A 26,748-nucleotide genomic window follows, 5' to 3' on the forward strand; every position below is an offset into this window, starting at 1 on the left:
GCAGCCGTAGTCCCAGCAGTCTGGAATTAAAGAAGATTTGAGCTCCATCCAGAGGCAGAAAGGATCTGGATCTCTAGTATCTCCATAAATTCGTGTGGGGCTCGGCGAAAGGAGAGAGGGAGAAAAAAGATAATTATGACTGCGAAGTAGTAGAACAGAATCTAGTCAGGGTAGGCTTGAGTAAACAAATACGTTTTAAGCTTAGACTTAAACACTGAGACTGTGTCTGAGTCCCGAACACTAATAGGAAGACTGTTCCATAACTGTGGGGCTCTATAAGAGAAAGCTCTTCCCCCTGCTGTAGCCTTCACTATTCGAGGTACCGTCAGATAGCCTGCATCTTTTGATCTAAGTAGGCGTGGCGGATCATATAAAACCAAAAGGTCGCTTAGATATTGTGGTGCGAGACCATTTAGTGCTTTATAGGTTAATAAAAGTATTTTATAATTAATGCGAGATTTTACTGGGAGCCAATGCAGTATTGATAATATCGGTGTGATATGGTCGTATCTTCTAGTTCTAGTTAGGACGCTAGCAGCTGCATTCTGGACTAATTGGAGCTTATTTATATTCCTACTGGAACATCCAGACAGTATGGCATTACAGTAATCTAATCTAGAGGTGACGAATGCATGAACTAGTATTTCCGCATCATGTAGTGACAATATGTTTCTTATTTTAGAAATATTTCTGAGATGAAAGAAGGCTATCCTAGTAATATTATCTACATGAGCATCAAATGAAAGGCTGGAGTCAATAATCACTCCAAGGTCTTTAACTGCTGCACATGATGAAACAGAAAGACCATCCAGAGTAACCATGTGATCAGAAAGAATACTTCTAGCTACACGTGGGCCTAATAAAAGTATTTCTGTTTTATCAGAATTAAGTAGAAGGAAGTTAATTAACATCCAATGTCTAATGTCCTTTACACAATCCTCAACTTTACTAAGCTTCTGTCTGTCCTCTGGCTTTGCTGAAACATACAACTGTGTATCATCAGCATAACAGTGGAAGCTAATTCCATGTTTACGAATAATTTGACCTAGGGGTAGCATATATAAAGTAAAGAGCAGTGGGCCTAAAACAGAACCCTGTGGAACTCCAAAAGTAACCTCAGTACGCATGGAGAATTCACCATTTACCTCTACGAACTGATAACGATCGGTCAGATAAGACCTGAGCCAGGAGAGGACTGTTCCCTTAATACCAACAACATTTTCTAATTTATCAAGTAGAATAGTGTGATCTATAGTATCAAAAGCTGCACTAAGGTCGAGGTTTTTTTTTTTTACACTAGTTTACACTAAATGTCTAATAGAACCTTTTAAAATAACTTGACAGCTTCTATAACTTTGGCTTGTAGTGTATATGACTGCTCCCGGTCATAAACCCCTACAAGGAAATAAACGTTAATCATTTTGACTGCAGATCAGGAGTGGGTAAAGACAGACTGGTGATCTGATCTATATTATATATACATGTACCTTAGATAATGCCTCTCTGAACGCCATGGTGGGACGTTCCCGCGTTGAAGTACTGTACAAGTCCTAAGCATTAGATCACCCCAATTACTCTTGTATACTCTTTCCATACCATCGTGATCTTTGCCTGACGAAGCCATACACAAAACATATTTGACATTTGGGGCCTAATTCTAAAATAACCAGATATCAAATGCACAACCGTTTTGTCTTGCTGCCATCACAAAATAAAAATGTTTAAACCTTAAGTAACGTAGTCACGGAGGGTTATATATTTTTCCACACTACATGAAGTTTGGGGATCCTTATAGACTGTGGAACAGAAATGTACTCAGTGTGTCTCCGCCGTTTTATTTCATATTGGAGTACAACCATTTTTCTTTTTTACCATTAAGGATGAAACACTTGTTTCTTTTAAATGTTTTTCTACCTCCTTACTAAACCCTCGGACTTAAAACATGATCTTTGGAGTTGTTGACGCCCTGCTCAGGGTTAAACAACAACGTCTTTACATTACCTTCATTAATAAATTGTCAGACTAACCTCTTGATTTTTTTAATTTTTTTTTGGAGCAAAAGTCAGGTCCTCTCTCATTTCAACAGGTCCTCTTGTTGGTGAATACACAGCAATCTTCTAAGGGTATTAGGATTTCTTGGAGCAGACATTGTAACAGATAGTTGCAGAGTTTCTTCTGTGTTTTAACTACGACATCTTAACCATTATTTTAACACTGAGACACACGACTCCCTTTAATTCATTAACAAACACATTTGTAAGAATTCTGGTCAGCAAAACCCCCAAAAGAACACCTGTGTCTCTCTCTCTCTCACACACACCCACCCCCACACACCCACATGGTCACCAGAGGTCATAAATGTACTGCTGGGACATGGGATGTCAAAGCATAGACGAAAGCTTATGTATTTAGCGACAGTTCTGTGTAAGTATCCTCGTTGGCGAACCATTTTCTGAAATCTTGTTTATAGTTTAAACAAAATGCACGATTCTTTTAAAACACCGTCTTTAAAAAAGGTTTTTTCACCCTTAAAATAACCTGGTGAGAAGGTAGGATATGTAATACATATTTTCATTTTCTTCAGACATATTGTCACTTCAGTCTCCACAACGAATAACACCGATGGTTTTGACCTTTCTTTCAGTAAAAGAGAACAACGACATCATACAGCCTTGAAAGACTGTAGAAATATTTTACACATCACAATGTTTTTCTCAACAACGTAGCCAGTAAATAGTTCAATTATTTCACAAACCTCAGTCTGTTCATTTCTTGACAGAAGGATTACACATAAATCATACACATAGGGAGCTACACATGCATAACATGTTCAAAATTCTAATACATCTACCACATTCAGTCACCAGGTCTAGTATTTTCTGATAGATTAGTTACACAAACTGATAATTACCACAGAAGTAATTTCAGAAACAAAGATTCACTTAAACCAAAAATGTACACATTGGTAGGGATCGTAAAACCCTGAAACACACGACTCGTCCCTTAATTCATTAACATAAACACACTGTAAGCATTCTGGTCAGCAAACCCCCAGGAAACACATGACTCTCTCTCTCTCTCTCTCTCTCTCTCTCTCTCTCTCTCTCTCTCTTTCTCTCTAACACACCCACACACACGCACGCACACCCACACACCCACATACACACACACTTCAGACACTGTCACCAGAGCTCATAAATGTAAAATTTACACTATCTACAGAACTGTCACCCCGGGAAAACACATGTGTAGGGCAGTGTGTATAGGCCTACAAGACATCGCCCAAAAAATATGTTTTCTAGTTTAAACAAAACTCTCGATTCTTTTAAGCAGCACTTTAAACATTTTACATCCTAAAGGGTTAGGTTTAGAAGGCATGTAATACGCACGTTTCTTATAAAACACCGTCTTTAAAACGTTTACCTCCTAAAGGGACCTATTTAGAAGGTATGTAAAAACTTTTTTTTTTTTTTTTTTTTACATTTATTTGGGTATATCAATGTTTTAGAGTATTAATTTCAGTAATTTTTTATTCAAAGTCATGCCATTTTCTCAAAAGTGCAATCAATAAAGTTTCATTTATTTCACAAGCTTACATTCTGCTCATTTATGTTCACATTCAACCATCATGTATTTTCTAACAGCAGAGCTATACAAAACAAACCCCCACAATCTAAATTTAATGTGTGGTTGCAAGATAAAAATTCTAATTTATTGAATTAATTAAATATTTAAAGTTGTACAGATTATTTTGATGAGTTGTGTTGACATAATAATGTTGATAATTACATCAACTTAATATTGTGTGTAATTTCTGCATTAATTGATTTAAAACAGAATTTACGTTGTAGTACATTTACATTTATTCATTTAACAGAGTGTTAGAGGACCTGTAGACTGAACAAATACTAAGGACATTACAATGTGAGTATCATTTCACTTACAATTAAATTCTACTAAAGCAATGAATTTGGGGCATGTTCTCAATAGTGATATCACCAATAGTGGACTCGTGTATAGGCTACACCTGCTAATACATTTGATGGACTATTTTGCACTACTGCACGTAGCTAATGCTAGTCATATTTACCAGTGTAATTTGAATATCTACTCTTTAGTTTAATAGATAGATAAGAAGGAAAAAGTTTCATTTGACAAATCTGCTCATCTAGAGAGGGCTTTTCACTTGTGCTATAGGAAAGATAAGCATGATTACATTTCTGCTTATTCATGTAAACCTCAACTACATTGTGTAATCAATTTCATGTATTGATACCTTTTTTTTTTTTTTTTTAAATCTTTTGTCATTCGCACACGTAGCCTTCTAGCTCCACAGCCTTTGGACTGTGGATAGTTCTATGAGAGCGATAAAAGTAGTAGACACAGAATGTTTATTTTTTGTCTATATTGCTCATTTTATTCAGTGCTTTAACGTCTATAAATCCTGCAGAGATGTTACGTATGAGATTTGTAATGTAAATCACACTGGATTTTACTTACTATTGTTATACAACTTAAAGGCAGTCATTTTTCCTGGTTTAAAAGACTGCATTCTACTGCAGACAATCTAAATGGAGAAACGTACTTTTAAAAATGATTGTCAACTTAAAAGCTTGTGTTCATAATTATGGTAATTTAGTACATAACACTTAAATTCCTTTTAAATAATGTGAAAATAATGTGTGTTTGTGTGTGTCATATTTTTGTTTGGATGTCTGTGTGTAATACACATGGCCATACTGTCACGAATCGTGATGGAGCAGAGATAGGACGGATGCAAGTGCAGGATGAACAGTTGTTTATTTGAAAGACAGACAGGCAGACAAATCCAAAACGTGATCCAAAACATAATCCATAAACATGCAAGAGGTCAGGCGATTGGCAAACAGGCATACATGGGGCAAGGCAGGAATCTAGGTCGTGGTCACGGAAAACAGGGTCGATAAACAAAACAAGAAACGAACTATGACGAGGGACTGGAAGCGGATAATCCAGCGCGAACTAACTCTAAACATGGACCGTGACTATGATACGAGCTAAACTAACTCTGAACATTTAATCTTGTGTGCTGGGAGGCGCGTGGTATATATGAGGACATGATCAGCGTCTAAACCGCTAGCAGCTGAGAGCAATTCAGACCCACGTGAAATCCCAGCCAGTGACAGAACAGGGAGGAGACATGACAAACATAAACAAAACACACGTGTCCAGATGTCATTACAGTCAACAACGGAAAAGCAGGTGCTCGCGCATTCGTGCTTAGAGCACGCTGCTTCAAGGGGGAATCGTGACACATACCATGTATGGTAACATTTGTGTCTGGAATGTATGGGAACCTGATTTAACATAACTATATATTTTTTATGATCTACCTCAGAGTGTTAGAAAGAACATGTGTGCAACGTGTGTCTATGTTTATCTGTAACGGATGGGAACCTACATGGCCATTCCATGTATAGTAACATTTGTGTCAGGAATGGATGGGAACCTGATTTAACATAACTAGTAACGTTTGTGTCAGGAATAGATGGGAACCCGATTTAACATAACTATATATATTTTTATGACCTACCTCAGAGTGTTAGAAAGAACATGTGTGCAACGTGTGTGGGTGGAATACATATGGTCGTACCAGGTATGGTAACGTTTGTGTCAGGAATGTATGTGATCCCGATTTAACATAGCTATAAATATATTTTATGACCTACCACAGAGTGTTAGAAAGAACATGTGTGCAACTTGTGTGGGTGGAATACACATGGCCATACCAGGTATGGTAACATTTGTGTCAGGAATGTATGTGATCCAGATTTAACATAACTATAAATATATTTTTATGACCTACCTCAGAGTGTTTCATATTCTATGTGAAAAGAAAGAACATGTGTGCAACATGTGTGGGTGTCTGGAATACAAATGGCCGTACCATGTATGTTAACGTTTGTGTCAGGAATGTATGTGATCCCGATTTAACATAACTATAAATATATTTTATGATCATGACCTTTGACCTAGATATAGAGAGTAAGAATATGTGTCTTTTTGACCTTTGAACTATATCTGTCAAAAATAAGGTTACATTATATACAAACTATTTCTCTTATATATATATATATATATATATATATATATATATATATATATATATATATATATACACGCACATACATATACACGCATGTCTACAATTGTTGCCAAGACCTAATGTTGTGGCGCTTATAGTTTGTGGAGGTCTGTTGGTAGAACGGGGTGACCTGTTGGTAGAACACAGGCGATTGGTGAGGAAACTGAGAAAAAGAGGACTGACCAAACTCAGCATCATGCAATAACTGTTGTATTTGGAGTTTTACCGAAGACAGCTAGGGTGAGGACAATCTCTTTAGTGCAGGTACCAAGCCATGAACAAAACAATAAATGTCATCTTTCTTAAGGTTTCTCCTTTGCTCTCTTCGTTGCTCTCTATGCTCCTCTGTGATCTTTACTCTTGTAGTCATGGTGTTTATCATAAAGCTCTCAGCATTCAGACACCAAAGACACCAGCAATTCAAAATTCAACTTGCTAATTGCTTGCATTTTCTTTTTCGGCTTCTTTATCGGCAAGATAGCGTTGTACTTGAGCGCCACCAAGTCATAGGCTGCATCCCAAACCAAATACTTACCTACCATATAGTAGGCGAAAAACAATACGCCACAGGGGTAGTATGTCCGAATTATCAGTAGCGAGAAACAGTAGCTGTGAAATACCCGTATGGTGTACTGCTTCCCGCGAGATTTTGCAGTTTGCAACCGATACACACTACGCGAGTCAAACAATCCCATAATGCAACGAGATTGGTGCGGACACTGATTGTTTAATACACTCATAAAACACACACATACGGATTGTTTAATACAGGGGTTCTCAAACTTTTCCAGGGCAAGGCCCCCTCAAATGGCATTAACATTTGACTGAGGCCCCACTTTTGCAAAATGTCTTTAAAATACATTAAAAATACAGACTCCTGAAGATATCCCCCCTTTTTTGGATTAATAATTACATCTTACATCTTTACAATACATTAGGAATTGATTGTGTGTGTGTGTGTGTGTGTGTGTGTGTGTGTGTGTGTGTGGTTGTCTGAGAGTGAGAATATATTTTTCACACCAAATTGTTGAGGCCCCCCGGGCTCCCCCTGGCGGCCCCCACTTTGAAAACCACTGGTTTAATACACTCATACTGATTAATACACTCATTAATACACACACATACTGATTGTTTAATACACTCATAATACACACACATACTTATTGTTAAATACACTCATAATACACACACATACTTATTGTTTAATACACTCATAATACACACACATACTGATTGTTTAATACACTCATAATACACACACATACTGATTGTTTAATACACTCATAATACACACACATACTGATTGTTTAATACACTCATAATACACTCATTAATACACACACATACTGATTGTTTAATACACTCATAATACACTCATTAATACACACACATACTGATTGTTTAATACACTCATAATACACACACATACTGATTGTTTAATACACTCATAATACACACACATACTGACTGTTTAATACGCTCATTAATACACACACATACTGATTGTTTAATACACTCATAATACACACACATACTTATTGTTTAATACACTCATAATACACACACATACTGACTGTTTAATACACTCATTAACACACACACATACTGATTGTTTATTACACTCATAATACACACATATACTGATTGTTTAATACACTCATTAATACACACATGTCACGTATCAAGAAACTCTGGACTCCACTTCCCATGAGCCACTGCACTGCACTAGCTGTCACATGACCACCTGCACCTGACTCACGTTTTGTTAATGAGGACTTGTGTGTGTGTATATATAGTCCTTGTCTGAACTGTTTGCTTGTCTTTCGTTGTCCTAGACTCTTGTCGTTCATGTCTCGGTGTTTTGTTTCATGCCACAGTGTTATACCAAGTTGTCTTAGTGTCTTTGTTTCTTAGTACATTTGTTTCAATAATTGTCATTATCTGCACTTGCTTCTGGCTCAACCTCGATTCGTGACAGAACGAAAGACCCACTATCAGAAGCAGCAGATCACCACAATGGACGCCTGGTTTGCAGCATATGCGGAGTGGTATATAGGACTACTGGAGCAAGGAAGAAGGACAGATGAACTGCTTGCTCAGAATAACCGCATGCTAGGCCTGCCGCAGCTGGACAGACCATGCACCAGGCCACACCCGGCGTTCATAAAGGACTACGTCATGTCACGCCGACCGGAGGAGGAGTCGGTGGTCAGGGCGGAGACCCACTCCCACCCTCTCTCACTTATTACGGATCTCGCTCAGCCTGCATGCTCCGCCGAGGACGTCGCTCCGCTTTCATGCTCCGCCGAGGACGTCGCTCCGCTTTCATGCTCCGCCGAGGACGTCGCTCAGCCTCCCTGTTCAGCCGTGGACGTCGCTCAGCCTCCCTGTTCAGCCGTGGACGTCGCTCAGCCTCCCTGTTCAGCCGAGGACGTCGCTCAGCCTCCCTGTTCAACTGTGGTCGTTGCTCAGCCTCCTTGTTCAGCTGAGGAAGTATCTCAGCCTCCCTGTGCCGTTGTGGAAGCCGCTCCCTGTGCCCCCTGGTTCTGCTGGGGACATTTTTCCCAGGGGGCCAGGACCACCAGATGGAGGACGTATAATTTTGGGCGCTCCGGGAGTAGCGCCCTTGGGGGAGGGTTCTGTCACGTATCAAGAAACTCTGAACTCCACTTCCCATCAGCCACTGCACTGCACTAGCTGTCACATGACCACCTGCACCTGACTCACGTTTTGTTAATGAGCACTTCTGTGTGTGTGTGTGTATATATAGTCCTTGTCTGCACTGTTTGCTTGTCTTTCGTTGTCCTAGACTCTTGTCGTTCATGTCTCGGTGTTTTGTTTCATGTCACAGTGTTATACCAAGTTGTCTTAGTGTCTTTGTTTCTTAGTACATTTGTTTCAATAAATGTCATTATCTGCACTTGCTTCTGGCTCAACCTCGATTCGTGACAACACACATACTGATTGTTTAATACACTCATTAATACACACACATACTGATTGTTTAATACACTCATTAATACACACACATACTGATTGTTTAGTACATTCATAATACACACACATACTAATGGTTTAGTACACTCATAATACACACACATACTGTAATGTTTCAATGGCAATGCAGTACGTACTGTCATAGTATGCGATTACAGACACAGCTGTAGTTTTATGTAACTTCAGCAGCTCCGCTCGTAAACAAAAGCACGAATCTCATTGGTCAACGAGTTTTTAATGCGGTGCCTCTAAAAAAATTTTTTTACACTTTGACACGATGCGTTTTATGCATAGGTGTGAACACTTTATTGACAGTCATTTGGGCATTAAACAGACCGTTTAACGTGCTGCAAAAATGTGGGCCTTTATCCACCTTTTTTTTTTCAACAAAACAGACTTCATGTAAAAACTGTAAAGAATTTTCCTGGTTGCACAATTGCACTATTTGACTATATGTAGTATTAGCACATTTATAGAAGGGATTTAGTTATTTATAATCATACTATCTGGTGTCACCCAGATGAGGATGGGTTCCCTTTTGGGTCTGGGTCCTCTCAAGGTTTCTTCCTCATGTCGTCTCAGGGAGTTTTTCCTTGCCACCGTCACCTCTGGATTGCTCATTAGGGATAAATTCATACATTTAAAATCTGTATCCTGAATTTATATATTTCTGTAAAGCTACTTTCGGATATCGTTAAAAGTGCTACACAAGTAAAACTGAATTGAGTTGAATTAAATGACCGAGATCTCACAGTTATCAGTGCCACAGTTGATTAAAAAATAAATAAATGTGTGTGTGTGTGTGTGTGTGTGTGTGTGTGTGTGTGTGTGTGTGTGTGTGTATATATATATATATATATATATATATATATATATATATATATATATAAACAAATTTGGAAAGAAAGAAACAAAAATGCTGCTTAACAATAGCAAAAACTAAATTTCTTATTTTGTTTGGTCACAAGGTAATATTTTTTTCATATTTGCGCTCTGTTGCTATTTCCGTGGTCAGAGAATGGTGGACAAAAGCTGCCAAATGACAAAATCGTTGATAATGACCTTGATAATAATAGTAAGTATTTTAAAATTAGTAAGTCCTTGGATTTTAATTCACAAATCTCCAGTAAGTTTTAAAGATGTTTAGTCCTCTAAACACATATTTGATTTAATATTATAATAAAAGCAATGGTGCTTTTGTTGTTGCATGGCAAACTGCAGTCTTTTAAAGGGCTTAATTTTTAGGTCATGACCTGTCCTGCTTCATTTTCACCTAGATTAACATGATGTGTGTGCATTATGATATTGGGTGCAGTGAATTAGCAATATATAGGTATGTTGAATATAGAATTGTTCTCATGCCATGTTTATCTGCAGAGAATTATTATTTTTTTAAAACAGCAAACAATTTTTTTATTTTTCAGTCAGTCTGGGACAGTGGTGGACAAAGTAGTGAGAAATTAGACTTAAGTGAAAGTATATATAATGTGTCAAAATCTGGCAAAAGTAAAAAAAAAAAAAAAAAAAATTTGCTACTTTTAAATGTACTTAAAAATTTAAGTACATAATTAAGTACATAATTGTTTACACTGAAGAAATTCAGTAATGTAATGTTTTAATGTGAGAAGTAACTTTTATTAATTATCTAAAACTGTTAGAATATGATTTTAGTTTTATAGCAAGTATGCCGTTTTGCCAGAAAACATCATTCAGTCTCTATACATTTGCAATATTTACCATTAGACAGAATTGGATTTGCTGCCTAGCAAATTATATAAGAAAACTGCTACTCTTGGTATTAGAAAAGAAAACAGGATAACTTTTTTTCAAATTAGATGGAGTCCATGCCTTCTAGGGAGGCAAATACAATGCCTCATTTTGTATTACTTTGTTTACTTCAGCATATTGAAACATTTTAACAAGGTAGGGCCAGACTTGCTCATCCTCAAGTCTCACACTGCAGTTTGAAGACTTATTAATATTTAGAAGCACACTGATGGCTATAGAGTTAACTGCATTGCATAGCATGAGAAGGTCTCTGCTGATGACTATACTATATAATTAAATAAGAGTACTGGTATTCAATTCAATAATACAGAAGTAAGGAATAAATATGGCAAAATTACACTTAAGTATACTAATGAAGTACAATTACTCAAGTATTGTCCACCCCTGGGCTTGTGTAGGTTATATTTAATTTCACCTTTGTGCACACGTAACTTTAACATCCAACACGGTAATCGGTATTGGCCAATAAAGGCAATTTTTCACGCTATCGACTATGGGCTATCGGCCGATGTTTAAAAACATCCGATGATGGGGGCCGATTATATCCTATAACTCAAAAGAGGGAGGGAATACAAATAGATTTTTTGCTGTGTGTAAAGAAGATGTCTTTTATGTGGAATAACGACAAAACTGCAGTTTGTAAGCTCTGTAAGCTCTGCACTGCTAAAACTTTACACCGGAAGTGAGCAGAAGTGAAGCGGGAGTTTCGGCGTCAAATAATTTTTTTTTTGTGTGTGGTGCTGATCAAGCTGTTTGCACTGAACTAAAGGGCCAGTACACTGTTGAAAGATTTAAATGAAGATGAGTTGACAAAAAGTAGATATTGCACAGAAAAATATAATATGTAAAGTAGTGTATGTCATATCCAGTTAATGTTAATATATATTTTTAAAAAAGTTTATATTATATATTACCAGTTTGATGTTAATAATGAAGTAGAAATGCTTTTGTTTGTGGTGATTGAATATGAGACTATCAGGAGGTTTTATAAAATTCAGTCAATGTTAATATGAATTAATAACATTCAATAAGTTGAGAAATCTAACTTTAATCTTCAGAATTTAGTTCATGTGTTAATGTTAATTAGAGTAATATGTTTTCTGTTTGAGATCAGTTAGTGTGAAACAACTTGTTAAAATGGAGAGAATAAAGTTTTTATTTGCATTTCCTTCAGAATTGTGGGATTAATTATTATAAATTTAAAAGAAGGCATAAAAGGCAGAACTATCAGTGTCGGTTATCGATATCAGCTGATATCACTCTGAATAATCAGTTATCGTTATCAGCTGAGAAATTTGTATCGCTAATAATAATAATAATAATAATAATACAGTAGAAGGAGAAGTAACAAAGATTCATAAACAATGTTAAACAAAAACACTTAACAGCAAAGTGGTAACAATCCTTTCAATCTCAATAAGCAAGCTTTGCCAAGTTTGTGTGTTGTTGCAAAGTTTTCCATCACAGCTCATCTTTCAGATCATCTACTTGCAGGCTTTTAACCAATGCCAATTTTCTCCTAAAGAAAATTCTGAAGAGAAAAAGAACCTTGAAGTCATTAAATGTGTCTGTCATCATGTTTAACAAACATACTAAAACGTTAAATCGTTCCAAAGCATTAATAATTCGAAATAACAATGTAGAAGAAGAAAAAAAACAAAGAAAAAAAAAGAACTCACATTTTCTTCAGCGAATTCATTAACCATTGCCACAGAGTGTCTCCTCACCTTCCTGTTAACCACGGCCTCAGTCCCAGTGTAAGCAATGAAGTGGATTAAAGTCTGGACTCTAAAAGGAAAAAAACCATGCATATACAAATCAAATAGTAATTATTCAGAGCACTTCTAAATGTGATACAACAAAAGATTCACATTTTTGGTACCTGTGCCACAGCATAGCTAAAAACTGGACAATAAGGAGGCCTACAAAACTGATGAGGAACATAAGTCCAATCGGATCGACATAAATCTTCCCGTTAGGGTCAACAGTTCCATTGGCATAAACTTTTGGGATGCTGATGCTCAATACACTGCCAGTGGCTTGCAAAAAGAAAGTAGCCACAAGCCACAGGGCATTACAGATGAAAAACACAAAAGTTGCCTGAAAAAGTAAAGAGGATAATTAGACCAAATCGCTATGCTAGGTCGTTACTCAAATATTCCTAACTATAGTGATCTCTGCTAGGCATTTTCCAACAATTAGTTATACAATATACCATGCTATTGAACACACACAATATTGTACTCATGGGGGCTTCAAAATATAGCCAGTGTAGATGACTATATATTTATATATGACTATATATTTTCTTCAAATACACTGTAGTTGACCTATTTATTGAGAACTTATTTTGAGTGACATTGACAATTCAACAGCAACTACTTCTTATTTATTTTATTTTTTAAATTTGAATTCTTTTCATTTTAATTTCATTATGAAATGTCTAATGGAAACAATGTGAAAACCAAAATAAACTTCATTACTCATGCCACAGAGATGAGATTAAGGAATGATCATGACACAGTTTAACATCTTGACACAAATTATAATTACATTGAGTTTTCTAAATATGAACAACCCCCCCCCCCCCCCCCCCCCCCTTCAGACTAACCAACCTTGTTGCGTAGGTCTTTCAGATCTTCTTTGATTTTTTCCTCTTTTTTTTTATCAGTCTCTAATGGTTTTAGGTATTGCTCAATAAGGTCGTTCCAGAACTGTTCTTCTTCCTAATGCAACAGAAAAGTTAATTAAGCTGGAAACTGCATACGTGATTATGATTGTTCTACTTTACAGTTTTTACACAATAAATGGCCAAAATAAGAAACGACAGACTTCAGTAAAACAGGGATTCACATGATATGAATATGTGGCCGCACAACTGCAAATTAGTTAAAATTCTACATAATCCAAGTTGTATGAAATGTTGCAAATGATGAAATGCAGGCTTAGAGGTTGTAGACTGGGTGGAAAGGTCCTTCTGCAGACTACTACACCTACTACAGACTAGTTGTGCAGATGGTCATGTTTTTGAGCCCATATATGGACGTAGCCATCTAGCTAGCCCTAGCCATTAAGAATATGAACATTTAAATAAAAACACAAAGAGATTGTCTTAGAAATAACTAGTTAGCTAATGTTATCAGTAAAAATTATTAACATTTACTATGAGATCCGCTCAGAAATCCTGATGGGTGAGTTTGGATTAGCTAGTGGGAGCAATAGAGATTACAAACAAACCATGTTCGTTTAGATCATTAAATTAGTTGGCTACCTTTAGCAGTGGATAGAACAGAAATTTGTTAAAATTAATTCTTAGACATTCTGTCAGTTTGTATCATGTTAGCTAGCCAGCTAACTAAACTTGTGAAAGAATGTGCATATACAATATATAAATTCAAACAAAATTTCCTTCATTGAAATGAATTGCTTCTACATATGAACTCAAAAGACACACCTTCCATATTGTGCAAATTGCATACAGACACTATTGGACTGGACTGAAACAACAAATTACTCAGTGGTTCTATGTGCATCGATAGCCTGGCCTGGAATTGCCATATTAGGCAACTTTATATGTTAAAGTTCTGTCCTGGAACTAAAATGGACTTAAGTTAAGAATCACAAAATTATTTACCAATGAAAACAAAAGCTGCGATTGCATAAATATTCACCCCATGTGAGACCCCTAAGTTAGTTATGTTTTATCTTCCAAACAGGACAATGACCCTACGTATACTGCAAAAATATTCAAGAAATATCTTGAATATAGTCAAATTTATCTAGTATTACCTATTATAAGATAGCAATACACTAAATACAAATTTAAATAAAGATTATTAAATCTATTTCTACACATTTATACTGATTCATTGTAAACTTATAAAAAGAAATACTAGATAAATGTGACTATATTCAAGATACTGTATTTTCACTTGATAAGAGATATAATTTTTTTTTTTTTTTGAAGCGATTTGGCATTATACTTTTACCTCTTTATACTCTAATATTTATACTTTATACTAAATACTTTTTTGTAGTTAAGTGGTTCAAAACCAAGACCCTGAATGTGTATAATATTACAGTGCAGTCCTCAATCCAACTGAGAATTTGTGGCAAGACATAGTGTAAAATTCCAGTTGATAACATATTCATTGAGTTATCTTGAGGGGGGAATGGAAATACCCACCAAATTAAGCCTGTGCTCAATAAGGGCCAGTTCACCAGAACTTTCCTTCAACTGTTGAATAAAAACTATCAAAGAAATCTTTATTAATCATATGTGGTATCAGGCATAAATATGTACACATGTTTATAGAAAGTGTAGTCAAAAATGTATGTTTACTCACAGTTCTCAATTAAAGGTAATTGTCTAAAAAAAACAACAAGATTGTTTTAATTCAGTGTACATCACTTACTTCAAGTGGGTTATATAATATAGGACACTCAAGATAGTTTAATAGCTAAAATAGTTGAAATGGCCATCAAAATGTTAATATATTATTTTAGATCTCTTACCCTTCTTTAGGTTGGGTGGGCTTTTTAGTTTCAACATTCAAAAGTGTGTCTTGGGGTGCATTCTCCGGCACTGCACATATCACCTTCTCTTCTTTGTTCACCTGAAACTCAAAGCTGTAGCCACATATTTTGAACAGCTTCTGGCACTTGACATTTTTCGGGGTGTTTTCCTCAGGTTCGGTGGTCTGGCTGGCAGATTCGCGTGTGCCCCATGACACGTTGTTCATGTTGACCATGGAGTAAATAGCCAGCAGCAGGTAGCCACTGGGGATGCAGATGAAGTAAAGGAAGCCAAAGATGATAAGATGGAATTCTTGAGGATGAAGAAGAGCCGTGGATATGTACATGGTGATTATGCCAATGAAGAACAAGCCACTTGGGGTCATGAAAGTCTGCTCCACTACCATGCTCCCTGAATACACATACAGATAAGTAGTTAAATTGTTTAGCACAATGTTTAGTATACTGTATTAGTTCAGAACAACATTTATTTAATGTGGAGAAATGCTAAAATATTTTATCAAACAAACTTAGTCATTCTATCTTACACAATTAGCTAAGCATAGCTATTTCAAAGGAAAGATGTGACAAGAAATAAGCTGTATAAGAGCACAATAAAATTAAACCCCAGAGATGAAGATAAACTAAAGGACAGACAATACATGCTCAAATTCATAGCAATATGCATTTGAAAATGTACGAGTTAAAGGTGCTAAGTGATTCTTTAAAAGAGTGTTAGTAAAAGTACTAATTATCCCTTAGCTGTTATTGGAAATGAAAGTATTGAAAAACAAAATTCACTTACCTACGATAGATAAGATGGTTGCTGTCATCAGAAAAGCATAGAGTATGCTCATGATGGCAGCAATGCTAATCTGTAAGTCTGATTTTGCTTGCCCGAGATAATAGCAGAGAAACATGTAGATTGCAGGAGGAACAATCGCCATCACAAGTGCAACATTTACGTCTACCTTGAGGATGAATGTAAGGCTTCCTGTTGAAAAGACAGGTGACTTTTACACAAGAAATAGATGCCAACTATGTGTGAATTATTTTAAAACACACACACACACACACACACACACACACACACACACACACACACACACACACACACACACACACACACACTCACACACACACACACTCACACAGACACTGGATGAACATCTGCATTGCTATATTTTTCAGACTAATATCCACATAAATTAATCACAGTTTGTACCAATTAATTAAAAGTTTAGCTTTTGAAATGCATCTGAAATTTGGGGTTCAGTATGTTGTTCTATTGACAGTAAACTACATCAAGCCACTATTTCACCCACGTTTCACAGTTTCATCTAATATATGTACTATACCTTTTATTGATTAACAACAGAACCAATATACTGTACATATATCAAACAGTGAGGTTTAAAAATCAATTAGTGTTTAGTAGTAATGTAAAGACTATTTTTGAGATTTAACACCAACATGGGTGATTAATGTATTTCCGCATTAAGAGTCAGGTACGTCAAATAATACATTTACATGTGCAAATTGGATTACTTTTATCCATAGTGATTTACAGCTGAGGATATTACTGAACAGATGAGGTCTAAGGGACTTGCTCAATGACCAAATTGTGGCAGCTTGGTAGCATTTACACTCACAACCTTCCAAAGCCCAAAAATTCAGTACTGCTAATCTGCACGATACATAACATGCGAATGCAAAATAATTGCCAGTAAACAATTGAAATGCATCTGAATAGAAATGGTAAAGTAGTTCTGAGCATCTAAAGAGCATCTAAATTGTCACCTGCAACCATGAGGCAGACCGTAGCTGGCCCCAAGATTGAGGCAGCCATGGTGATAGTCTGGTAGAGAATGTAAGGTCGTGATATAGACTTGTTCATTTGTGCAGTAACACTGCCACTGGAAAGAAGGTCCAGAGTGTTGGCCATGGTGGACGGGCCCCAGCGCCGCCGTTGGTTGTAAAACTCCTTGAATTCCTGTGGCGCATTGGTGTATGAGTCAGAGGCAGCATTGTACTCCACTCGCCATCCCTGCTGCAGGAGCAGCGTGCACAGCCAGCGGTCCTCACCTGCATACACAGAGCCAGAACACACATGTATCAGAGCACATGTGAATATACATTAAATATATAGGTATAAAAGTATATCTCCTTTGTCTTTGTTTCACTCACCCTGGTCATACTGTAGATAGTGGGAAGCCTCAGTTGCTTTTGTTGTATATCTCTTCATGACATTGTCACTCATGAGTGCTTCTGCACGCATCAGGCTGAAACAGCCAGGGCTGCACAATACAGATCCGAACACATGTTCAGTTGTCTTCTGGAGCCAATGACCCACAGCATACTCAAATTTCTGATACCATACCATTGGGCCTGCAACACACAGTGTAAAGGTGCTATTTTCCTGATTATAGAGAGCACCCGCACAAGGTGTAAAATCATTGCATTATATTTATTTGGTCTCATTATGAACATCGTAGTCCAAGACAACAAAACTGGCTGTGCTTTCTGGGTTGGAAGGTTGGTGTTTACACTCTCTCCTGTCAATCAGAGTGAACACTACCTACAGCAATTGCCAGCGTCAATGAGCTAATGTATGTGAAAGCGAGAAGTTAGTGTTTCCCTTCTAGATGCATAGTTTCATTTGTTTCAGAGAAAAAATGTGCTAGTCTTCACTCTCACCATTTGGTAGCTATTGCATGACAGGTGAGAGCTAGGTAGTGGGAATTGGCAAAACAACCAAATTTGGGGAAAATGGGTCAAAAAAATAAATAATCATACAATACAGCTGAACTTTGGAAACATTGTATAAAAAATGCTGTGTGCAGTCTTGGTAATGACACAGCAAAAGATTTCTACAGTGGGCCTTAAGTGCAAACAACAAACAAAAAAACCCAACAAAAAGCAAATAATAATTAACAAACAAAACACCCAACAGTAAATTCGGAAACAGATCAATATTAACTAAAAACAGAAAGGGTAGTTCACATTCTCATTGCTGAGTCTCCAAAGCAGTCCAAGAGATCGAGGAAGATGTATAACTTCAACTACCTGATCCACCATAGTTTTACTAACCTTTTTTTGCATTTATTTTTGTACTTCAATTAAATGTATTATTAATCACCTGTGCCAGTGGGATTGATCCTGCCACACGCAGCTCCCACTTCTGGGTACAATCTGAGCCGATCCACTAAAAGCATGACAGCTGAAGGCTGGAAATCTGTGTCTCCATCTAGTGCCAGAAGGTATGTGGTCTCTTTGGCTTTCTGGAGGAGAAATGAAATTCTATGTTATGAAATCCTAAGTAATGAAACTGTTATGCAGTTCTTTAAGGGTGAGGTAATCACACTTACCTTTAGTTGGTCTTCTATAATTGTCAAATGCACATCCCTGTGCTTGTACATCTGATAGTAGTTCTTGTGCAGCCTCCAGCCGAGCAGGTAGTACATGTACATAATCTTTGGTGGAAAGAAACAGAATCAGTGCTTAAAATGAGACCTTGTAAGTAGGATAAACTTTAAGCATACATAAAGTATGGTTTTATTTGTTGAGGGTATGTGTATGTGCATAAGCCTAGCCCATATAATGCCCTTGATTTCAAGCCAAATTTAATACAGCTGATGACGATGTATACTAGCATCTAAAGCTTGTTTGGGCAGGGTTGTAATTAGAGGTGAAACTGGATCAGATAGCAGATCATAGTATCTGCTTACTACTTTCAAAGTTTCATAATTTTCAATGTAATGGATATTAAATGCATTTATATTACATTATGGAAACAGGTTGAATATTTCATATTTTTTTATTAATATTTTAATATAAAATATGAAGACACATTTTGTCTGCGTTAGACTTTTGTTTATTGGCTACTCACAATCAAAAAAATCTTTTCGTCTTCATCGTTTATACTAGTTAGCGAATAATTTTTCAGTTATAATGGAATATAGTCATACCAGTATAGTGTTTAACCCAACACTGGAACTTACCAGCATTCTTTAGAATAATAATTCTGGAGAAAAAGTGTAGACTTCACAATGGAGTCTGCAGCAGCTCACCTGAGACCATCTCTTTTTGTGGCGGATCTGGTGTTTGTCCTTAAAATGAACAAATAGGATGTTGCCATATGGAAGTGTGTACTGCAGACGGCAGCCATACGGCGTCTGGAATATTTTCTGGTTAGGAAGAGGCTTTCTGTCCCTAAATTCACTTTTGCTATCCTCTGAGAATATACTGTATATATCAGGGGACACACACACACACACACACACACACACACACACACACACACACACATATTTTCCATTCATCTTTACATACAATATATTAGTATTTTAGTGTAGTTCTTTTGCAGCCATTATGGTATTTATGGCATATGGTTCTATATTTTACTGCGGCTTGTTTGCAAAATCACTTACACATAAACCTCTCTGATGACTTCCGCCAGGGTCTCAGCATAATCATTGACACACCGCTTGTTGTCTTTGGTCAGGAAAGCATCATCGAAATAAATGTGAGACTCAAAAACAACATCATTAAATTGGTTTTTCTTTGGTCGGAACTTGTCCAGCCTGGAGGAAATAGTAGAAAACATTTAAGGATGATCAATGAAGTTCTCAAGTGGAAGACTCTTTTCACCATCAGAATACCTGAACATCGAGATGATCATCTTCATCATTTCATCTGCAGTCTCATGCCACATGGTTGCACAGAGGTAGATGGTCACCTTCTCCTTTTCCCTATTGCTGAAAATGTAAGAATATTAATTCCAGATGTTAATATACATCAAAAGGCATTGTCCTTCATTACGCACACACAGACTTAACTACCTGTTAAGTCTTGGCTGAATCTCGAACTTGGAGTTCAGGAGCATGGACTGGTCAATGAACGCCGCTTCATAAAGATTGCGCACAAACAGGTCCTTTGTCCTGGCAATACGTTCTGTGTTCAAGAACCAGATGTAGAGTGTGCAGAGCACCAGGCCAAGCCACCAGCTCACCAAAGACGATCCAAGCAGACCAAAACCCACCGATGACTCATTGTCTGCCATGTGGTGACAGAGGTTATCAGTTAAATCACTCAGCAACAGTTTCATGATGCCAAGCGCTGGGCCTTCCACGATAATAAAGGTGCTACAGTAGTCAGCAAATGAGTCAGCTAATGAGGTTCCGTTCTAAAGAAAAGAAGTGCAAACTACATTTTAACAAAGTTTTTCAAAGAAGCAAAAAATAGACTAAATATTTCACATACACTATATACTTAACAGGTTTACCCTCCAAGTGCACATGAATAAAGCATTTATTTAGAAATCTGTTAAGATCTGACAGAAATTAATATCCTTTTAATATAGATAGATAGATAGATAGATAGATAGATAAATAGATAGATAGATACTGTAGATAGATAAATAGAATTCCTTATGATAATTGCTTTGATTATAACCTGTGGTTTGAGGTTCGGAATGGGAATTCCAACAGCCAGCACGAAGGCACCCAACGTCGCTGGAGATGTGAGGATCATGGGAATGAGGTAGCTGCGGCGCACAGCATGCATTTTGCAGGCAGCCACGACCATATAGCGACACAAAGCAGAAGATAGAACCTGAATAGCGAAGAGGCTCAGAACAAGGGTTCTGGTAAAACTGGTGACTGAAAGCACTGATGGCCACTCCTGATGTGAGAGCTTCACATACGCTCCAAGGACAGTGAAAGTCACAACAATTCGCACCAAGCTAGCCACAATGTTCACAAAGTTGTGGGACCTTTTGATGTCTTGGATTGTGTTCTGGAAGAAGATGATGCGGAAAAGCATTGCATAGTTCTCCCACCAGTTCAAAGAGACCAGGAAAGTGCCTCCTATGGCTAAACCCACAAACAGTCCCATGTTCGGCTTTCTGAGGTAGTTAACAGCAAAGAGGCAAAAACCTGCAATTAGGAGAATGACAGCAGCTAATGAAGCTGCAATAAATCTTCTCCTTCCATGCGCGACTGCGTTTGCCACCACCTGCAGCAGGGCTGACAATGTGGCAATGCCATTCAGAAGCATCACATTGGTCAGGATGTCAAATTGGGGCATAGTGATCAGGGTAAGGATGGAAGATCCAACAGCCACCAAAGTTTCCACTAGCAGAATCTGCACACGGATAAAGGAATTTGAGTCAAATTAAATGCTTGGTAATACATAATACATAGTAATGTTTTACAACTCAGCCAATAAATGTTAAAACAATCTTTTTAATATTAAAGATTTGCCAATTAATAATGAACAGTATATTCAGAAAATACTGTAGATATCCTGTACTACTTTTAATTAGAGTTAAATTCTACAAAAATGCAACTTTTCAGACTAACCAGAACAGTGTGATTATGCCTGATGGTTTGCAGCAGAATCTCCCTGGCAACATAAACCACTTAATACCAGCTGTTTCTTTGTTATTACATAAGACACTAGTCAAAAGCATCTAGGCATGTAGTTTGTATAAACAGTATATCTGGAAGCAGGACACTCAAGGCAAGCAGCAAAAAATGTCCTTCCAGCTACACTGATTAAATAAACATTTTTTAAATTTGTCTATTACACTGACAGAACAACACTAGCATTTACACTACTAAGCATAGATATCTGCTGAAGGTGAATGCTGAAGTTTATTCTCATTTTAGTCATGGTCCAGCCACTTTGCTATTTTCAAATCCTTTCACAGTTTTAAAAATGCAAAAGCGAGGAAAAACAACATGCCATGGGCTCACATAAACTGCTGTAGAGAAATTGTGAAATTGCATATAGAAAATAGTCATAATTAGTAATGAGAAACAGTTTCAATCATGGTTGTTCAGATTCAAAAAGGCTCAGTTAGTGGAAAAGAAGTTACTTCTCTAATTGTAGTTAAGTAAAGCTCAAACATCAAGGCAGATGCTAATTAATAATTTATAATTTACTGAAAAGAAGTGAATTGAAAAGTGTTCCATCTACAGAATACTTCATGTCTGACCAGATTTTTTTTTTACCATTAAATAAATCACACCTTAACTGCAACCAATTAGTTTACTGAAATTAATCTTTGAAATTTTATTACTGATTAAAGTGGTCCTCTGGAAAGCCTCTGGTTGAAGATTCCACATAAAAACCTTCATGTTTAGGAAACGCTTCATATCACGTTTCCCTTAAAGGGAAAAAAATGAAAACACCTTAGGGTGCTAAATTTTAAGTTTTTCCTAAAAGCATTCAAGCATACAAGTGGACAAATTTGGATTGTGGTTGTCAGTTACCCATAGCAAAGTTTGTGTTGATGGGGTTTTTGAATCCTTAAAAGTAATTTTCCAAATGCTTTTGATCAGCAGTAAAACACTTGGAGCAACTAGAAGGCACCCAATGAAGAGGCTAGCGTAAGGTTTGGTTTCTATGATGGTTGATGTTCCACTGCAGAGGTTTATCAATAGCAACAGAGATGCCTGTAATGTAGATAAAAACAGAGAGAACAAATATATATATTTATCATCTTCAAATGCCTCACAAATATATGGCTGCCAACAAGTAAATAGTTATTCTTGTTTATTTTAAGGTTTACTTTGCTGAAGAATGCTAGCCCAAACACCAGGATTCCCACAAAAGTACACGTGATGATTTGTATGAAGCTCAGAAACTTTCGAGGTTTTTGCTCATCTTCAATAATAGGTGATTCCCGAGCAGCGTCCCAGGCCTGCCTGGCCCTACAACATATCAGAATTTAAAATGTTGTGTTATAAGATGTATTATACTTGCTTCATTGTGAAGAGATTCAGATAAAGTATTGGCAGATTCCAGATAAGAATAAATGGATACAAAACATTTTAAATGAATAGAAATAATGATGGTAATGTTGAAAACCAAGAAAGAGACAAACATTGAAGCTATCTCTTACCAGTGTTGCTTTTCACTCTGATCTTCATGCATCCTTGTTCAATTACAAAATGACACAACAGCGCCTGCCTGATATGTATTAGATACTGTATAAGTGGGTAGTTACATATGAACTGGTTCTGGAACTCACCTCTTTGACTGATGATGCCGAGGGAATCTTGAGTGATTATTTTCTTGTTCAGGTATGAGGAACCATGGTCTTTTGATTTCATGAGAATTCCACCTAAAAATTTGAGTTGTGTTTAATATTGACTGAAGTCATGTTTTTATTTGTCAGATAAGTCATTTTTATTTGTCAGATACACAATTATATACAGTATATAACTTGCAGTGACATGAAAAAAATAGTAGCGCCACACATGGTATTAATCAAATAAGTCTTCATATATGTGATTAGAGGAATCTGCGACATGTGACAGCATGAAATATATATATATATATATATATATATATATATATATATATATATATATATATATATATATATATATATATATATATACACACACACACACACAGTGGATTCTGAAAGTATTGAGGCACCTTTATCTTGTTGTGTGTGGTTTTTATTTTGAATTGATATAATTTCCATTTTTAACTATTAATCTACGCTTAATGATGAAGTGAACATAAGTTTTTAAAGATTTTTGAAAATTTATTAAAAAATCAAAAACTGAAATCTCTTATTCAAAAAAATAAGGAATCCCTAAGCAGCCATGAATTATATATATAAAAAAAATTGGCTGTTTTCTCGTGATCTCGACTTATTTTTCTTGTGTATTGGACATCCATCGTCCTGAAGTCAGTGGGGTTTTTTGAATGAGTTTTTTGGATAAATTCCTGAAATAAGGTCTGTGGTTTACACAAGCTCAAGATATGTTCATGTTTTATACTATGACATAAAATACATCAGTAATACCCCACTCAGGATTTTAAAAAAATCTTTTACATGTCTTGAAAAAGACGGTTGCTAACAAGTGGCTAAATGGGACTACAGAGGTTGTTGGGGACATTAAACGTCATCAAGACAAACAGGAAAACTCCTCTACTCCAGCCTTGTTGTGTTTATACTCGCACTCTTGCAACTCAAACTTTCCAATAAATTTATATTATTTTCCAATTGTATTGTGTTTTTTTTAAAATAAAGATTGAAAGAGTTGTCAGAAGCGTAGTGGTGGTGACGGTGAAGTCATGTGACTGTGGTGTAGTTCGTTTATAGCCTTAACAATAGCTTTTTACTTCTGGTAAGTGTATCTAGGCTTCAAAATCTTATCTTAATGAACGAAACATGTAAGAATCATAAACTTTTGTTGGTCACAGAGCTTATTTTCTGCAATTATCCAAAAGCCAATGGAAAAATCCAATTGACTTTTTGTCGAGGGAACCAGGGTGATGCTAACTTCTGGTGTAGCCTACAAAAATGCATCATCCCTACAGGATTGACGACTTCTACATTAGTGTCCCACACTTGAGAAGGGAACACTCCTCTCTCTTAATGGTTAGATAAAATCCATCTCTACGGTGGGTAATTATTACATTTATGATGGCAGAGATGCCAACAAGCATGTAACATCAATCCCATTCACAAAGCAGCAGATTTTCTCACAATTAAATTACATTATGAGAAAACAACTTTTGTAATGTCGAGATCACGAGAAAACAATAAAGAAAAAAATAATAATACGTAGCCGCTTAGGGCTTCAATACAAAAGTATTCAGACCCCCTTTGGCAGCAATTACAATTTTTCATGGATACATCTGTACTAGCTTTGCACACCTGGATTTGGACAGTTTATCCCATTCTTCATGGCAGATCCTATCAAGCTCTTTCAGCTTGGATGGATTGGTGAACATCTGTGAACTGCCGTCTTCAGATCTCCCCAAAGATGTTCAATGGGGAATAAATCTGGGCTTTGGCTCCCAGCCAAAGGACATTCCAAAGGACAGAGACTTGCCCCACATCCACTACAGTGTTGTTTTGGCTGTATGCTTAGGACCTGGGGTGTGCCTTTCCAAACTATGTCCATTCAATTCAAATTGCAACAGGTGGATCCAGTGGATAAACTTGTATAGCATACATACAGAAAATGGATTGCTGGATGGAAGTTCCCATCTACAATAAAAGTGTATTGGCAGCCATCACAGTGCACTCTAGAATCTTTCTTTATTCTGATGTTTGATGTGAACATTAACTGAACCTCTTGACCTGTATCTGCATGATTTTTTTTGTGTGCATTATGCTGCTGCCACATGATAGGCTAATTAGATAACTGCATGAATGTGTAGGTGTACAGGTGTTCCTAATAAAGTGGATGGTGAGTGTATCATTTAAATTTATACTGGCTTACAATCAGGTGTGGTCCTTTTTAAAATATGGCAGCCATGGCCCCTCACAGGTGCAACTTTTGGCAGAAGGGATGCATGGAATGTGTGAATGCATGGTGCCCTGCAATGGACTGGAGTCCCTTCCAGGGTGTATTCCTGCCTTCTGCCCAGTGCACCCATGATCCCAATGTCCCTGATCCACTGTGATGCTGACCCTGATAAATGATTGAATGTATATTGTCCAAGCTTGCAAAAAAAAAAAAAAAAAAAAAAAGTTTTATCTGAGTGAATTATTCTAACCTTCAGGAAGTTTGTTTTTACCTGGTGTTACCAGTTCAGTCAAGTTCCCAGGAAAAAAAGAGCTATGATCTTTCACTAATTAAGCTTCTGATTTGTCAGAAGCCACTTATTTATTTCACAGTAGTTGTCTATTTACATTAATATACAGTATGTTACAAACTAAAGCAAGCATGTCACATATTGGTGTCACTATTGGAGGCAAAGACAGATGCAAATGCAGATTATAAGTTTTAATAAAGACCTAAACAAAACATAAAACGACACTATGGCATTGTGGCAAAACACTAAGGCTTAGAACAAATATAAACCAAAGACCATAAACACAGCAACAGAGACAATGCCAAAGAAAGACAAACATAGACAACTAGTATAGTGCAAACAGTGGCTATAAATACCTGTAAGTGCTTGTTAACAAGAATGAAATTCAGGTGAAGGTGGTTATGTGACATGATGGTGTAGTGCAGTGGCTGCTGGGAACTGTAGTCCATAGTTCCTTCTCTGGCTTACATAAAGTATAAACAAGGTGACTAAACAGATACTCTAATTATTTCCCCAACCAATTTCCCCAATTATAAGCACAGATTAAAAAAATGTTTAATGAATCATTGCTTTCTTATAAAAAAAATCATGAATTAATTTTTCACAGTAAACATTATTATCAGATAGTTATCATTATATTATATACTACTGGATATTATTCTAAAGCAAATTAGCGAATATCATTTTGTATTCAATGTCTTAGAATCCTTCAGATTTGATACACATGCTTGGTACTATAGTTTATACTAACA

At 36.6% G+C, this 26,748-nt stretch overlaps 1 protein-coding gene across 1 annotated transcript; it reads right to left on the reverse strand.

The window, feature by feature from the left end:
* Window positions 1-12,043: 12,043 nt before the first annotated feature.
* LOC108260789 (chitin synthase chs-2) lies at window positions 12,044-23,137 on the reverse strand. The gene is made up of 19 exons (XM_017461366.3): window positions 23,001-23,137; window positions 22,702-22,884; window positions 20,879-21,568; window positions 20,266-20,609; window positions 20,086-20,181; window positions 19,855-20,007; window positions 19,495-19,669; window positions 18,793-18,897; window positions 18,564-18,705; window positions 17,612-17,812; window positions 17,225-17,509; window positions 16,230-16,418; window positions 15,425-15,836; window positions 15,256-15,278; window positions 15,096-15,160; window positions 13,525-13,635; window positions 12,792-13,009; window positions 12,589-12,697; window positions 12,044-12,440 (listed from the first exon to the last, which is right to left on the reverse strand). Exons 3-19 carry the CDS (start codon window positions 21,509-21,511, stop codon window positions 12,429-12,431), a joined length of 3,273 nt encoding a protein of 1,090 aa, XP_017316855.2. The 5' UTR covers window positions 21,512-21,568; window positions 22,702-22,884; window positions 23,001-23,137; the 3' UTR covers window positions 12,044-12,428.
* Between the last annotated feature and the right edge of the window lie 3,611 nt (window positions 23,138-26,748).

Source organism: Ictalurus punctatus, chromosome 29 (assembly GCF_001660625.3).
Source record: "Ictalurus punctatus breed USDA103 chromosome 29, Coco_2.0, whole genome shotgun sequence".
NCBI classification, from domain to species: Eukaryota; Metazoa; Chordata; class Actinopteri; order Siluriformes; family Ictaluridae; genus Ictalurus; species Ictalurus punctatus.

Coding starts and splice junctions, on each gene's coding strand:
- LOC108260789 (XM_017461366.3), bottom strand. CDS start 21,511: ATGCCCCAATTTGACATCCTGACCAATGTGATGCTTCTGAATGGCATT. Junction 19,670..19,854: donor GTCATCAGAGAGGTTTATGT/GTAAGTGATTTT, acceptor TGATATATACAG/TATATTCTCAGAGGATAGCA. Junction 15,279..15,424: donor CCCACCCAACCTAAAGAAGG/GTAAGAGATCTA, acceptor TGTTTTTTTTAG/ACAATTACCTTTAATTGAGA.